Source organism: Danio rerio, chromosome 10, assembly GCF_052040795.2.
Source record: "Danio rerio strain M-AB ecotype USA chromosome 10, GRCz13ab, whole genome shotgun sequence".
Lineage (NCBI taxonomy): Eukaryota > Metazoa > Chordata > Actinopteri > Cypriniformes > Danionidae > Danio > Danio rerio.
The window spans coordinates 38,377,217-38,395,000 of NC_141030.1; the positions used below are offsets into that span (position 1 = coordinate 38,377,217).

The following is a 17,784-nucleotide window of genomic DNA, read 5'->3' on the forward strand; positions in this document are numbered from 1 at the left end:
ACACACAGGCATTTGTAGCTCCGCCCTCTATTGAAAAGAGCACAAATGGCACAATTAGGATCAAAACCATAAGGCATCAGTTTCAAAGAGTTATAACATGTAATTTGTGTAATATTTTGGGCTGAAACTTTACATACACACTCTAGGGACATCAGAGATGTTGTAAAAAGGGGCATAATAGTTTTTTTTTTTTTTTTTAATAAAACATCCACATGGTTTACATGGAAAATAAGTTTATGTGTTGATATTTATGCAACAAAAAAAATTTTAAGTAAGAAGGCAATCAAGTAAAACATTAGGACATTTTGGTTTCTTAAGCATATAATAGACATTGGGTAAAAAAAAATTTAAATAAAACAAAACAAATGAAAAACAAAGTATAGCACAAGAACAAATTTGTAATTATTGATAAGGACTAAACTAAATCAATGTTGTGTTGGTGATATAAACTACCAGTTAATTTTTCAGCTTTCTTTGATGATTGGAAAGTTCAGAAGAACAGCATTTATCTGAAAAAGAAATCTTTGTGACATTATAAATGTCTTGGTCATCAATTTTAAGCAAGTGTATTATATTACAAAAGCTTTTTGTTTCAGAAAAAATGCTTTCTAATCATGAATGAATCCTGAAAAACTTACTCAACTGCACAGTATTGATGAAAGTAATAATAATAGTAATAATGATAATGATAAAAGTTTTTTAAATGATTTCCGAAGGATCATATGACTGGAGCAATGATGCTAAAAATTCATCTTTGAAATCACAACAATAAATAAAATTTTAAAATATATTAATACAAAAAATGGTTAGTTTAAATAGTCAAATATTTCACAATTTTACTGCTGTAATGTGTATATATACACAGTTGACGTCAGAATTATTACCCTTCCTGAATTATTAGCTCCCCTGTTTATTTTTCCCCAATTTTTGTTTAACAGAGAGAATAATAGTTTTAATAACTCATTTATAATGACTGATTTCTTTAATCTTTGCCATGATGAGAGTAAATAATATTTGACTAGGTTTTTTTCAAGACACTTCTATACAGCTTAAAGTGACATTTAAAGGCTTACCTGGGTTAATTAGGTTAACTAGGCAGGTTAGGGTAATTAGGCAAGTTATTGTATAACGATGGTTTGTTCTGTCAACTATCGAAAAAAAAATAGCTTAAAGGGGCTGATAATATTGACCTTAAAATGTTTTTTTTTAAATTAAAAACTGCTTTTATTCTAGCTAAAATAAAACAAATAAGAAAAAAATATTATCAAACATACTGTGAAAATTTCCTTGCTCTGTTAAACATCATTTGGGAAATATTTAAAAAAGATAAAATAAATTCAAAGTGGGCAATAATTCTGACTTTACCTGTGTGTGTGTGTGTGTGTGTGTGTGTGTGTGTGTGTGTGTGTGTGTTACATTAATATATATCAATTTCATAATTTTAATCATTTTTATTTTTTGTGATAATAATAATAATATATACATAATTTTTTGCTGTTCTTTGAATCAAATAAAATGGCTCAGTGAACCTCTTTCAAAAATATTTGTAATACTAATTTATAATAATAACCACACTACGTATTGTATATTTTTAATGATATTTTATATTATTTTATTTTATTGTAAATAGTACCAAAGTGGTACAATTTATTTATTCATTTATACATAATTTTTTTCAAATATAAATAACATATATTTGTCATGTGCAGGCCCTGAGGAAGAAGAGGGCATGAAGTCAAAGAAGTCGTTCCGCAGTCATTCAGTAGTCAGTCAGAATCCAGAGACGGAGCTGATGCTGGAGGGAGACGATGATGCCGTCAGTCTGCTGCAGGAGAAAGAGATCGACAACCTTGCAGGTATTTAGCCTTTCTGATGTGCTCAATTTTTTCTTTAAACCCTATTGTAATGCTTTCATGGCACTGTTAAACCAATGGCTGTTTGTGTAGAAACCATTAGCATGCTGCTGCTTTTATGTATTGTGTGTATGCATGTGCTAATGTATGCAACTGTACTTTATTCCCAGTGGCTTTTCGTCCAAGGGTATTTATCTCAAGAGGCAAGTTTTGGTCCTTCAGCAAACGAGTATGCTAATTAATGTCTTAGCCCAGAACGAGCTCTTTTGATGCTGAAGAGCCTGCTTATGAGCTTAAGTGCTACATCTGATTTTAACATCCGCCGACTGAATCACCACATTAACTAATTAACACTTTATCAAAGTAGCCACTTTATTCATTATCCTAACAAGCCTCGCTGATTGTATTTAACATGTTTAGGGCTAATTAATCATGATTTAATTTAAACTAATTAGCTCTGTTTTCCTCTAATTTCGTTTTTTGGAGCAGATCAAAGAGCTCTGATTTTTAGCGCAATGTCCAGATTGTTGTTTGAAATCTGTTTGAAATCTCATATCAAATTTGAAATATCCTTTTTTATTCCATGAGCTCAGCTGAAATCATTCTGAGAACAGAACAAATCTGAACACATCACTAAAATGCTAATTATCATAGCCAGATGAAGTATTTAAAGGCACAGTGTTTCATTTTGGCCACTAGAAGGTGCGTATTCTCAACAAACAATGGTGTAGTTTGATGAGTGTAGAATCATGGGATTTGTGGTCTACATCAGTGGTCCTCAACCACCAGGCCATGGACTGGTACCCAGGGTGTCCGCAGGGTCTTAAAAACTATTAAAAGTTGATAAATCAGTTATGAGAAAATTAGGGCCCTTAAAATTATTTAAAAAGTCTCAATCCCGTTTTTACGAGGTCTTAAATTTTGTTCAAGCGTTGTCCAAAGTGTTTGACTCCAAAAAAGCATAAATATATTTATTTTCCTCGATTAGTTCGAGCCGGGTGCATCTAGCCTAGCTCCTCTGCCTGGGTGATGTCATGTAATTTGTGACAAATGCAGGAAGGTGATGTGACGCTCTCAACATGTAGCGTAACCATATAGAGCAGGGCTATACAATTGACGGCCCGCAAGGCAATTTGTTCCGGCCCTCCAAATGGTGTGACCAGATAAAATAAATTTAGTTTAGTCGAAAAACAGCTGCTATAGTTATGAAGTGACGTGCGTCTGTTCAATACAGCACGAGCTACAGTTGAAGGCTGCGCAGAGCGTGAATCACCTCACATTAGCTGGAAACATTTGGATACTTAAGCTTAAAGGTTTCTCAACGCCTACTGCAACTAAACAAAGTTGTGCCATGCGCTAGTTTAAAGTTCTGAGCTTATAGCTACACCAAGGCTAATACGCACGCACACTGGCGTTAACTATAGCTGCAGGTTATTTACATATCGTGTCTTTTCCGTGCGCAAGTTTGTTATTTCTAATATTAGAATATTTGCCAATATGCGTGCGCAAGCGGAGCGATGCGCTCGCTCCTTTCAGACGCACTGAGTAGAAAACATCTCACGCTGTAGCAGTGAGAGTTCTGCGTGGCTTTCAGTGCAATGTTAACAAAATGTTTTTTTGATGAATTATTACAAATTAATAAAATGATTATGTATGTATAAACGCAGATGATAACAACAGTTCATTTAAATACTTACCTCATATAAAGTTTAAATTTACATTAGACGTGATAACCGTAAAACCATGATTACTCTTCAGACTATATAATCGCACAACCAAAATCTATTGTTGCTTCCCTAATAGTTAAGCAGTTTAAAACATAACATATGAATGTGTTTAAATAGAGAAGAAGCCTTCCTAAGCAATGCACTGCGTTTGTTGTGCTTTGAAATGCATTTGAATGTTTGTAAAAAAAAAAAAAAAAGCCACATTGTACAATGCATTGATGTTATGTAGTTTCAAAATACAATATATTACCATTTCAATGGTGAAAAATACAACGCGGGAGTCTTAAGGAGCAAAAATACAACATATGAGCTCTTATATTGCTGTTGTGTCATCACTTATATTGAAAGTCAGATCTCTCCAGCCACTCATTTGAGATGCTTTTCATGTACTGGCCCTCTCGCTTACATCTCTGATTACTTGAGTGCCCAAATTTAACTTTTAAAAGTTTCTTTGTGAAGGGAAAAGGCCCTGTGAAGGAACCACAAACTGCCAGAGAATGAATCCGCAACCCATTTGTCAATAAATCAGGTCAATCCAGCATGTCTGTGAAACAAGATCAACCGCTGGAGATTTCGAAGGCCTTTTAGGGACTGTTCGCATATTGCTTTTAGCGTTTGTGCATTCTTTCCAGTTTTGGGGGGGCACAGCTTGCGTTCTTCAGACACACAGAGTTGAATGAATGCTGGTAGTGCGCACCATAAGTCACGTGACGAACTTCGTTCAGCTTCATTCTTTGTATGGAATATACACATTTCGGTAGATTAATTATCTTAGACAAACACAGAACACCCAAACACTGCAGTGCTTTGTCATTTTCTCCATAAATAAAACTTGTATTAGAGTTACAGCAATGTTTTGTTAGCTTGTCATCCTCTGAGAAAACGGTCAATGGTCGCCTAGCAACCTACGAATTCCCCCACCCCCAGTCCGCGGTAAAATTAACAAGCGTTGACCAGTTCGCAGTGGTAAAAATGTTGGGGACCACTGGTCTACATTACATCTTACATTGTAGTATTTCTATAAAAACAAACTGGAAATGGAGGGTGTGTGACGTCATTAGCATTTTGACACGTAACACAGTCCATGCCACTAGTTAAAATTGGTTTTATCTCTAGATTTGAACATTCATTGAAACATTTGAGATAATGAAAGTACCCAAGTCAGCATAATATATCACTTCAAATTGGTTCATATTGTGCCTTTAATTCATTCTTTAATTACTGCTCATGAAATCTCTAATATTCCTACAGATTTTTTATTTTCTGCTTATCTAGGGGTCTAGGCAATAAATGTTAGGCTTCTCATTCTGTGGTTTGATGTTTTCTTTCAGGTCCGGTGGTTTTGAGCACTCCGGCTCAGCTGGTTGCTCCTGTGATTGTGGCTAGAGGGACGTTGTCCATCACCACAACTGAAATCTATTTTGAGGTGGACGAGGATGATCCGACTTTCAAAAAGATCGATGCAAAGGTGAGTGCCACAGCTTTTTGTACATCGGTGTTTGTAACTTATGCTGGATAAGTTGGCGGTCCATTCTGCTGTGGCAACCCCTGATTAATAAGGGACTAAGCTGAAAATAAAATGAATGAATGAATATTGATTTAGCTTTCAACTGTATGTTAAAATATTAAGAGAAATTAGATTTTTTTTAGTTTTTAGTCTTCTTTGCTAACTACTGTGTGTATCTGTGTGTATGTCAGGTATTGGGGTATACTGAAGGTCTGCATGGGAAATGGATGTTCAGTGAGATCAGAGCAGTTTTTTCCAGACGTTACCTGCTCCAGAATACTGGATTAGAGGTCTTCATGGCCAACAGAAGTAAGACTTTAAAAAAAATTTGCATTAAAAATAATGTTTATTCAGTGATTTTAAATAACGCTTTTTCATCATATCTCCACAGCATCCGTCATGTTCAACTTCCCAGATCAGGCCACCGTGAAGAAAGTAGTGTACAGTTTACCTCGGGTCGGCGTCGGAACCAGCTATGGCCTTCCACAGGCGAGGTAAGTTTGTGGTACTGAAGAGTACTGAAAGATCATACTCAAGTAAAAGTACCAGTACTTGCCTAAAAATGTAGTGCAATTGGAGTAAAAGTATCTGCTGTGAATATTACTCAAAGTACGAGTAAAAAGCAGACCTTTCAAAAGTACTCAATAGTAGTGAGTATTACGCTGTAAAAAGCTGATGCATTTATGTCATTTGTGGATGTGTGTAAACGTAACATTCTGTAGTGCATCTAGTTGATGCTCAGCAGGCACACAACATCTTAAGACATTAATATTAAGTTAGATTTAGGTTGTGATGTCAGGTGACCAAAATTCAACATCTAGCCAGTGTCTAAGGACAATGTTATTTTGATGTCCAATAATGATGCCAAATGACGTAGATTTTTGGTAGATTTTCGGTTGTTAGAATGTGACCAAAATCCAACGTCAAGCCAACATATTAAACCAACGTCATATTGAAGTCAAATACTGATATTTATTCGTTAGGTATGGCAACCATGTCTGATAGACGTCATAGTGGTAACATCAACACAACGTCAAGCTATGTATAACATCATCAGACGTTGATACTTGCTTGGTTTAAGGTTGGCTGTTGGATATTGATCTTGGCCTGGAATTAAGTTCTCAACCTGATTTTAATTTCCAAATATAACAAACATGAATAAATACAGTAATAATTGTGTTGTTCATTGTTTGTTTGTGTTAGTAAATGCATTTACAAATGGAATCTTATTGTGAAGTGTTACCAATTAGTTTAGGTTTAACAAAAAGGCTCTTGTCACTCACATGAGATCGAGAAAAAACCACAAGCACCCAATCAGTTCCTATTCAATTCAATTCAATTCAATTCAATTCAGCTTTATTTGTATAGCGCTTTTACAATGTAGATTGTGTCAAAGCAGCTTCACATAAATGGTCATAGTAACTGGAACAGTGTAGTTCAGGTTTTAGTGTTTAAGTTCAGTTCAGTTCAGTTTAGCTCAGTTCAGTGTGATTTAATCATTACTGAGAGTTCAAACACTGAAGAGCAAATTCTGTAGTGGTCAAAATTAAATCCCTCCCTAAAATTTAGTTTTACTTTTGTTCAAGTACCAATTCTCAATATTAACTTGTGTTTTGCTACCTGTTTATTAAGATATTGACTGTTTATCTGTGCTTATATAGTGCATATTCTGCATGATCTTATTCTACATTCCTAATCCTACCCAATACCTAAACCTATGTTCTATCTTAACTATTAATAAGCAGAAATGTAAGACTTTGAGGCTAAAGTCATAGTTATGTCAGACTTTTTTTGTGCCAAAATCTTGATTTCTGCTAAATGCTTTTGAGAAAACATAAAAAAGGAAAACAAAAAAAACTTTTATTTAAGGTTTGCAATGCAAATTTAATAAATTAGAACCATTTGTTTGGTAAACAAAGCTGCAATTTGTCTCTCATATGATACATCTACTAAAAGACGTTCAGAGACATTTAAATTGCTTTGTACACAAGTCATCTAAACATTTACACATTATTCAATAATAATATTTTAAAAACTAACTAAATAAAATATATTTATAGACTATAGGGGCAGAATCTGTGTGGGACTAATCATAGTTAATGAAGAATTGTATCTTCTTACCCAGCGGCAGGATGATGATGTACTGAGGCGCTGTTTGTTGAGCATCTTCATGTTTACAAATAAAACATGAGTATTGAGAGATGAGAAATACATCAAAAAGAACATGAGTAATCTTGACAAACTATACATCAGTCTAAAGCCACAACCCTCGATCAGCGAAATGTACTGAAGCTACTGTAGTGGTTTTTTATTGAAAACCTATAAAGAATGTATTTGTGTAAGGAGTACACTTCAGAAAACACTTACTAGAAACAGAGTACATACATATATCATTGTAATAACAAGACCCACAGGCATTTATTTTGAAAGGTAAGGGTCCACTGAACAACATCCCATAAGGCACATTTATTACAACGACACAATGATGTTAAACTATGGGTGATATTCATTTGTTTACATCACAGTGTCTTCTTAAGACCTGATGTTTCAAATGTTAATTGCGCACGAAAATGGCTTCTATGTAATAAAAAGCAACGTGATTTTATAGCTTACAGTGTTACAAACAAAATCAGACCACAAACTGAGTGAAAAGTCAACGTTACAGTTACTAAAATCCAATAAAGTGTGATCATTTTTCTTGTTGCAGTAATTTGGAAGACTTGTGCAACTTATGCTTTGTGCTGACTTTTAGATGAAATGGGTTTTTAGCTAATGCTCATAGATTGTTGTTTTTCCCATAGACGTATTTCTCTCGCCACACCGAGACAACTCTTTAAATCCTCTAATATGACTCAGCGATGGCAGCGGAGGGAGATTTCTAATTTCGAGTACCTCATGTTCCTCAACACGATTGCAGGTGAGATTGTGCAGCATTTTCTTTCTTTTTTTTTTTTTTGTGCAAAGGCAATTTATTTTTTGTGATTAAACGTTTCACTTCTACTATCTGATCTGCAGGGAGGACTTATAATGATCTGAACCAGTATCCTGTCTTCCCCTGGGTTCTGACTAATTATGAGTCCGAGGATCTGGATCTCACCCTGCCTGGGAATTTCCGGGATCTCTCAAAGGTATAAAACTGCTCAGAGTGGACTGCTAACTATTTGTACTAACTACCATTTGACATGTGAAATTTCATTTATTTATAGCAACAAATATGTCAAAGCACAAGTACGATCCCAAATATGTAAAGTAATATATAGTAATATGTAAAACATTTAGAAACCAGACAACATGTTTTATTAACAGTTCAGTTTAGTTCATGGTAACTGAACCTTTCCTTACCCAAACCACTGTTTACAGTATTTGTCGTTTTTACTTTGTAATATTTGTATAATTTTTTCCATTTTGTTAAATGACAGCAATAAAATATTGTTTATTTGTAAGTCTTGGTGATTTTGATTTTTCTGTCACTACTTTGTTTATGTTAACAAATAAATACAAATTAATTATAATTCCTAAAATTGTATTATAGTTCCTAAAAACTTGGGTCGCGGCTTGATGACCATGTAAAAATGTGGGTCCCATTGCTAAACCAGTTAAGAACCCCTGGTCTAAAGAACAAACCATAGTTATACAGTAACCTGCCTAATTAACCCAGTTAAGCCTTTAAATTGCACTTTAAGCTGAATACTAGTATCTTGAAAAATATCTAGTCAACTATTATTTACTGTCATCATGGCAAAGATAAAGTACATTTTATTGTTATTAAAATCATCAATTGTAGTTACAACTATTGTGTTTAGAAATGTGTTGATTTTTTTTTTTCCATTAGCCAGAATTCGGGGAAAAAATATACAGGGGGGCTAAAACTGTAATTCATGAAGGCTAATAATTCTGACTTTAACTGTATACACACGCATACACACACACACATGGATACCATACAAACAGAAAATGATTGCAAATTGACCAATTTAAATTTCTCAGGATTCTTATAATTTATTAGCAGTGTGTTTTAGTAAAATGTATATGTAAAGATCTGATAACTAATTTTTTCAAAATAAAATGGAATTTAGAGATTGATTTTTCCAGGAAATGACAATTGATCAGAGTAGCAAACGATTCATGGTGATTGAAAATCAGGGTTATTCCTCCAGATACTGATTTCTTAACTCTTCTGAAGTTAAAACATTGTTATTACACTCATTTCTTTGGGACAGCTTAATTGTTTATGTTCAATACACATAAATTTGTTAAAAGTGTTAACAATATATTTGTGTTGGGACAACATAAATGAATTGTGTGGAACGCTGCCTTTTTTCCAGTGTATGTTGTTAAAGAATCATATAAACCTCACTATGACTTTATGACACAAATTATATTTTTGATGAGGTTTTGCTTAATAAAATGACCTCAAGCATAGTGTATATAATAATATAAACATAAAAATTTAGGTATTTTTAAAATGACCTATAATATGTTTTATAATTTTTATTTTTAAATTAAGTGTAAAAAGTATTTGGTTAATATATGTCATAGTTGCCGACCTTCTCATCAATTAGACACTATCAGACTGGAGGCTTTGGAGACCAGAATATAGACTTTTTAACATAATAAAGCTGACATGTCTGAAAACAACCCTTCAGGACAAACTTAAGTCTCCCCTAGACAATCTAAAGTGTTTTGTCACCATCATCCTGCTTTTATACATGTGTTCTTGCTCCACACATATGGTCCTGTGTCATGTAGTTGTTATATTTTTGGCTCTCTGCCAGCTTGCTCAGGTTTACGTAAACAACTCTTTTGACAACAGAGACGCAATATATGCAACTCATGCAATAGAACTAAGGGTTTTCATATATTTTCATGATGGCATAATAACTTGACAATGTTACTCACTCTATTTTTTGACACATATAACTTCATAAGAGTATTTAACATACAGTATATAATCTCATTGTGTTGCTCCTGTGCAGAGCAGACATACCACAGTATTTTAGTTCACAGGCTGGCATGTTTGCTGCACACACTCTTAAATAATATCAACTGCTCTACAACACACTTTTAGAGAATACAAATCTTCTTCATATACCAACCAGAATTTGTATTGGTACCACTTTAGTTTAAGAAGCAATTCACATTATTAACTACTGACTAATAACCTGCATATTTTTAAGATATTAACTATTAATGATTGTTTATGAGCACTCATAAAGTATGATCTCATTCTGCACCTTTAATATCTAAACCCAACTACTACCTTACCAGCTATTAATATGCAGCTAATTATTAGTTGATTGAGCTAATAGTCTTAGTTAATGGATTATAAATAGTGTGAGTTGTACGTTAAAGTGTTACCTTTCTTTTTTTTTGTTGTTGTTGTTGTCAAAATAGCCAATCGGAGCCCTGAACCCGAAGCGAGCTGTGTTTTACGCTGAGCGCTATGAGACGTGGGAGGACGATGGCGCTGCGCCTCATCATTACTCCTCGCTCTACTCCACCGCCGCCTCCACGCTCTACTGGCTCGTCAGGATAGTGAGTTCATTTATTCTGGATCAACATCGAAATATTCAAGCTGAAGTGCTGTTTTCAGAGCTCTATTAATCTGACATCATGTGTGCCACAGGAACCCTTCACCACCTTTTTCTTGAATTGTAACGAAAACAAGTTTGATCATCCTGACCGGACGTTTTCTGGGATCGCCCGCTCCTGGCGAAGCTGTCAGAGGGACACGTCTGATGTGAGGGTAAGGACGGATTTAATTGCTAACATTCATTTTCTTGAAGGAGTATAAATCTGGTCCAAATCAGCCAGTTTTAAGGACAATCACAACATTATAAGGTTAGATTAGAAACGAGGGCTGCATGATGTTGGAAAAGTCTATATTTTGTCATTCAAGACTATTATATATATATACATACATATATATAAAAAAAAAAATATATATATATATATATATATATATATATATATATATATATATATATATATATATATATTCATTCATTCATTTTCTTGTCTGCTTAGTCCCTTTATTAATCTGGGGTCGCCACAGCGGAATGAACCGCCAACTTATCCAACAAGTTTTTATGCAGCGGATGTGCTTTTAGCCACAACCCATCTCTGGGAATATATATATATATATATATATATATATATATATATATATATATATATATATATATATATATATATATATATATATATATATATATATATATATTGCGATAAGAATACGGTTTCACCAGAAGATGTGAATATATCTTTTTGGAATGAATTGATCGTTTTAGATTGATTGGGATGATTCTGTAGGGGAGTATAGCTCCATAAAATATCTACAAGCACAGATAAATACAATAAATAAAAAGATAAACATGAAATAAACAGTGTTTGGTTGTTCTCCAAGAATAGTTGAATAATCAAATATAAAACAATGGTGTATTGTCTTTGTTGTATTAAGCATTCACTAAAATGAATCGTTATTAAAGTTAAAAAACATTAAAATTTCTTATGTCTGAATGTTTTAAAATTCTCATACAGTCACAGACCTCAAAAATTCAATTCAATTTATTTTTATTTCTTCAGCGCTTTTACAATGTCGATTGTGTCAAAGCAGCGTAACTATAGAAGTCCTAGTAAATTGAAATTATAGTAAATTCTAGTAAAACAATTAAAAAACAAATGTAAATGATAAAATGTAATCCAGACTAAGCATTGCTAATCCTGCGACGTGAATATTGTGAATGATTATATTGTGATAGCGATGCTGAAACGATATATTGTGCAGCCTAACAAAATGAAACTTGTGAAACTAACAAAATAATGTGAAAATCTGATAAAACAACTACAACGCTCTAAACTGCTGTCTTGCTTTTGTTTTTATTTTCTCTTTTTCCTAGTCAAAATTTTAGCAATTTGCATTTTTTTTTTCTCATAATTTTAATAATATTAAAGAAATAACAAAAAGTACAACTTAGACTTACATTGGATTCTTTGTAAATGACTGAACATCACGTTTGTTTATCTGTTTGGCGTTTTTGGCAGCTAACTAAAATAAAATGTTTTTACCATATGTATATATTTTAATTTTGTTCAGTTAATGATTTTTATATTAAATAACAAAAACAATAGTAGTTGTATGGTTTCAGTTAATAATAAAACACTTCATTGTTTATTGCACATTTAAAAGTAGCATCTGAAAGCACTTTGAATACATTTGAAAAGTACAAAAGTGTTTGTGTTCTGTCTGATGTTTTCCGGTGGCTCTGAATTGTCAAAACACCTCTCAGAAATGCTTCTGCATATGCAAAACGTGGAAATAAATTGGAACCAATTAATTTTTATGCCTAAAAGGTTACAGAGGCGGTGTGTAAATGTCATCGACACAATGTGAGCATTTAATTTTTTGTGTGTGTGAAAATCTTGGTTGATAATTTTGCATTTTTTAGATAAAAAATTCAGACTAAAATTAACTTAAAGTTTAAAGAGGCACAGAAAGATACATGCATAAGTTCAAGTTCATTCTTTCGGTCACAAGACCGACCAAAGTTCTGTACATAAGTCAAAGCAAAATAAAAAGACAGATTTAAAAACATAAAAATAAGCCAAGAGAAAGGACTGAATAAATTAAAAAATGAAGCAGTAGAAAAGACTTTTCAAATAATACTAAAAATCCAAGCCAAACAGGGATGTTTTTAGGAATGATTTAAAAATAGATAGTGATGGAGCCGTTTTAATCTCAAGGGGCAAAGTGTTTTATAACCGAGGACCCGCCACAGAGAAAGCTCTGTCCCTTATACATTTCAGTCTAGACTGAGGAACTAAAAAAGATTTTGATCACTTGATCTAAGAGATCTTACAGGAGTGTAAAAATGCAATAGCTCTGAGAGATAGGTTGGGGCTAGATTATAAAGGGATTTAAATACCATAAAACTAGTCTAAAATAGTCAAGATAATAAAATCAAATATCTTTAATTATATTAAAGCTATTCTAAAATAAAGTACAAGTTAACTATAATAACCCATTGGGCAAAAAAAAAAAAAAAAAGAATCACTGTCTAAAACGTAGAGTTTGTGTTTGGTGTGTGTTTTGTCATGGCAGGAGCTGATCCCTGAGTTCTACTACCTCCCGGAGATGTTTGTGAACAGCAGTGGGTATGACCTGGGTGTGAGGGAGGACAGGACTGCTGTGTGTGACGTGGAGCTCCCCGTCTGGGCCAAAAAACCTGAGGACTTTGTCCGCATCAATAGAATGGTGAGATATTAATGCACAGTTTCAGCCTCTATTAGGATTACGGAAAGACAGTACAGATTAACATGATGATTTAAGAAATTATGTCTAGAAACAGGACACAAACTCTAAGAAGAGCTTTTGCAGTTCAGTTTTGCAGTTCAATTCAAGCAGTTTTCTAAAACATGAGGCCAGATTACTCTAGTCTGTGGAGAAAAGCAGTAAACTCTGATGTTTACACTGTCTTTAGCAGGCTAGTAATGTCTTTAGGGAGGCTCTCTTGTTCCTGTATTAACCCTGTTGTCCTGTGCTGACAGGCGCTGGAGAGTGAGTTTGTGTCCTGTCAGCTGCACCAGTGGATCGATCTGATCTTCGGCTATAAGCAGAGAGGACCCGAGGCCGTCAGAGCACTCAACGTTTTCCATTATCTGTCTTACGAGGGCTCCATCAACCTGGACACCATCACTGACCCTCAGCTCAGAGAGGTGAGAGACCCATGTGGATTGATTCAGTTCAGGATACTGATTCTACCAGTGCGAATCACATTAAGTGAAGTTTATTTATACACATATTTCAAGAGGATCACGTGCTTATGATTGTTCACAGCTGTTCCAACTTTAGCTAATGACTGATTATCCTATCAGATGATCCTTAACTCACTATAAATAACCAGACTTTTCTCATCTCAATATCTTCGTCTTGAAGAACCCCCCCCCCACCCCCCACCCCCCCACCAAACCCTACTTTCCCTCCTTTCAAACAGGCGTCACGGTGGCCAGCGATTAGCGCTGTTGCCTCACAGCAAGAATGCCCCTGGTTTAATTCCTTTCCAAACCAGACGGCACTTCTGTGCGGAGTTTGCTCGTTCTCCCCGTGGTCGCGTGGGTTTTCCCCGGGTCCTCTGGTTTCCTCCCACAGTTAAAAAAACAAGCACTCTAAACAATTAATCCAAATACTTTAGCTAAACTCTGAGTACACCTTTCAGCATCCATATCTGACACTTAGCTACAACAAGCAAGAGGGGGAGTCATCGAGATCTACCTGAGCTCAAACTCCCCTCTCGCCTTGCAACGGGAGGGAGCCCAGGGCTCGAGGATCTTATAAGCTCAGGGCTCTCTCCCTGGACAGCATGCCAAACTAGCTTTATTATCAATCATCAGCTAAGTGTGAACTCTTGAAAACATTTTAATGGATTTTTAGTAAATATTGAACAATATTATTTTTTTTGCCAACCCAGATTTTTCCAATGCAGTTAATGCAATTTAATTAAACCCACATATACCATATGAACAATAAATATATCTGTTTGTATTATGACACTAAATAGTCCTATATTGGGATTACAGTGCTAAAATGCTTGGCATTAGAGATCTCAAAATTATTCATGTCAATAATCTTGAAATGCTTAATGCAAAGAATTTGTGTAAGTTTACTAATAAGACATCATGTTAAAATAATACTACTTTTTGAAATTAATACTTAATACTTTTAATATTTTTCTAGCTACAGTAAATCAAATATGAAATTAGTTAATTTATTTATTCTATTCTAAAAATAATAATATTGTTGAACGATTGCTGAAAAACTTCTATTATTATATAAAATAACCACATTTATTGATTATAAATAATAGTTCATCTCACAATAATTAAGGTCAATAATAATTAATCTTACTATTGAGTTTAAACTGAATGTTGAGCAAGTCTAAATAAATGAAACAATAATGAGTTGGCATAACAATGAGTTGATAGCATTTTTAATGATAATAATTCATATTTAAGCGCCTAAATATAGTCAAATTTATTGCACAATTTGTCATACTTCATTTTTATAAAATTAAAGTTATTATATAAATTCACAGTATTAATAAGCATTTCGTAATATTAAACAAATGTGGTAGTTATCCTTTTTTAACAAAACAAATGACTGAATTACCTTTAAACACTGTTACTTTAAAATGCAACAGCATAGTGTTATTAATCAATACACTACCTGACAAATGTCTTGTTGTCGATTTCAGTTGTGAGAGCAACAAATAATAACCTGACTTCTAGTTGATTATTTGGAAAAGTGGCAGAAGCTAGATTTTTTTTTTGATGAATTATCTGTTGAACTGCATCCCAATCATCACAAATACTGCAGAAGAACTATTGGAACCCGCATGGACCCAAGATTCACATAGAAATCAGTCAAGTTTGGTGAAGGAAAAATCATGGTTTGGGTTTACATTCAGTATTGGGGGGCCTGCAAGAGATCTGCAGAGTGGATGGCAACATCAACAGCCTGAGGTATCAAGACATTTGTGCTGCCCATTACATTACAATCCACAGGAGAGGGCAAATTCTTCAGCAGGATAGCGCTCCTTCTCATACTTCAGCCACCAAATTAAAGTTCCTGAAAGCAAAGAAGGTCAAGATGCTCCAGGAATGGCCAGCCCATTCATCAAACATGAACATTATTGAGCATGTCTGGGGTAAGATGGAGGAGGAGGCATTGAAGATGAATTCAAAGGATCTTGATAAACTCTGGGAGTCCTGCAAGAACACTTTCTTTGCCATTCCAGATGACTTTATTAATAAGTTATTTGAGTCATTGCAGAGATGTATAGATGCAGTCCTCTAAACTCATACGAGTCATACACAATATTCATTATTTTTCCACTGCAGCATCACTTTATATTCTATACTGTACATTATTTCTGTTAAGTGACAAGACTTTGTCTAAGACCTTACTGTCCTTATTAGATAATTAAAAATCAAGGCATGATCATATTTTATTTTGGTAAAATAATCGTAATCTAGAGGCCTTTGCCTTTCATATAAGCCACTTTTGATACCAAATGATCGACTAGAAGTCAAGTTATTATTTGTTGTTCCTAAAACTTGCATATGTGGCAAGACTTTTGTCAGGTAGTGTAGATCTGATATTAGAAGTAATAAAATATGGATAATATTTTTTGTCCAAAACGAGGGAATATAGATTTCATTTCTGAACACAGCATGTCGTCAACATTGTTCAACTTGCCTGTAAGTGTGTGTGTGTGTGTGTGTGTGTGTGTGTGTGATGTGCTGCAGCTCACTGTAACAGTGTGCAACTTTGTGTGTTTTTTGTGTGTGTTTGTTTAGTCTATGGAGGCTCAGATTCAGTCATTTGGCCAGGCTCCATCACAGCTGCTCATCGAGCCTCATCCTCCACGCAGCTCCGCCATGCACCTGGTGAGATGCCTTTAAATCACATAAACAGTTACATCTATTGTTATTTGCTTTGTTGCAGTACCCTCATTTTTACTCTTGATTGTTGGGTTGCACAATATATCATTATCACAAAATATGCGCATCCACAATAGTAGCATCTGCAATGTTGACTTGGGATTATAGTTGATAAGGAACCATAATTTAGAACATTGTGGGGTCATTGCGAAGTTTAACATTATTAGAGTGATGAGTAATAAAGAATTTAGGATTACCCAACCACCTCCTTCTTCCTGACAGTCCAAACCATCCTAAAACTGATCCTTGAACTCACCTCATGTGCTCCAGAGTGATTTACCTTTCTAACACCCTGTCCCTTCCTCTCTCCCTTCACCTTCCTGTTTTTCCTCCTCCTCCTCTTTCTCTCTTCTGCTCATCAGTGTTTCCTTCCTCAGAGTCCGCTGATGTTCAAGGATCAGATGCAGCAGGACGTGATCATGGTGCTCAAGTTTCCCTCCAACTCTCCAGTCACACACGTGGCAGCAAACACACTTCCACACCTCAGCATCCCTGCGGCAGTCACAGTCACGTGCAGCCGCTTATTCGCCGTCAACCGATGGCACAACACTGTCGGTGAGATGAAAAAATTGAATCTTAATAGTGTTGGGCAAAGATTGATTAATCACTTCCAAAATAAAAGTTTGTTTTGACATAATATATGTGTGTGTGAGTTAAAGAGTTGAAGTCAAAATGATTAGCCCTCTTGTGAATTTTTCTTTTCTTTTTCTAATATTTCCTAAATGATGTTTAACAGAGCAAGGAATTTTTCACAGCATTTGCTATAATATTTTTTCTTCTTATTTGTTTTATTTCGGCTAGAATAAAAGCTGTTTTTATTTATTTTATCATTTAAGGTCAATATTATTAGCCCCCTTAAGCTATATATTTTTGTCTACGGAACAAACCACTGTTATAAAATGATTTGCTTTATTATCCTAACTTGCCTAATTAACCTAGTTAAAGGGCCCCAAAACCGCTCTGTCTCAGCAGGGTGTTTTTACACCTCTAGTTTGAAAGAAGCCAGAAAAGTAGTTGTGACTAGCTTTGTTTAGGTCGGAGTATCGGGGAAGGGAAAGAGGAAAGATTTTGCATAAAAATAAGAGTTTCTGTTTGGGCACTCGCTGATTTTCACAGAGGCAAAACAAATACAGACACAGGGGAGAAAGACAGTGTCTGTGTTTACATGGACATCAGTAATTTAATTATTTGCCAAATT

The 17,784-nt window shown here is 34.5% G+C and overlaps 3 protein-coding genes across 52 annotated transcripts in view; 2 read left to right on the forward strand and 1 right to left on the reverse strand.

The window, feature by feature from the left end:
• LOC147842141 (uncharacterized) overlaps nt 1-17,784 on the reverse strand; it is a 1,078,568-nt gene that overhangs the window by 934,371 nt on the left and 126,413 nt on the right. The window lies entirely within an intron of this gene.
• The window catches only part of nbeaa (neurobeachin a), a 320,618-nt gene that overhangs the window by 286,607 nt on the left and 16,227 nt on the right, over nt 1-17,784 (forward strand). For 29 of the 50 annotated variants that reach the window (XM_087269435.1, XM_087269437.1, XM_087269446.1 and 26 more), the window contains 12 exon segments: nt 1,710-1,856; nt 4,912-5,048; nt 5,279-5,396; nt 5,479-5,581; nt 7,889-8,004; nt 8,103-8,215; nt 10,482-10,622; nt 10,714-10,833; nt 13,189-13,341; nt 13,635-13,802; nt 16,443-16,532; nt 16,949-17,141. In XM_087269435.1, the coding sequence (XP_087125561.1) occupies nt 1,710-1,856; nt 4,912-5,048; nt 5,279-5,396; nt 5,479-5,581; nt 7,889-8,004; nt 8,103-8,215; nt 10,482-10,622; nt 10,714-10,833; nt 13,189-13,341; nt 13,635-13,802; nt 16,443-16,532; nt 16,949-17,141 (1,599 nt within the window). 50 annotated transcript variants of the gene reach the window in all.
• LOC148679645 (uncharacterized) overlaps nt 17,381-17,784 on the forward strand; it is a 3,804-nt gene continuing 3,400 nt past the window's right edge. Inside the window, exon 1 of the mRNA XM_088651124.1 lies at nt 17,381-17,784. This exon is cut by the window's right edge and continues 1,135 nt beyond it. The gene's annotated coding sequence lies outside the window, so the exon portion shown is untranslated.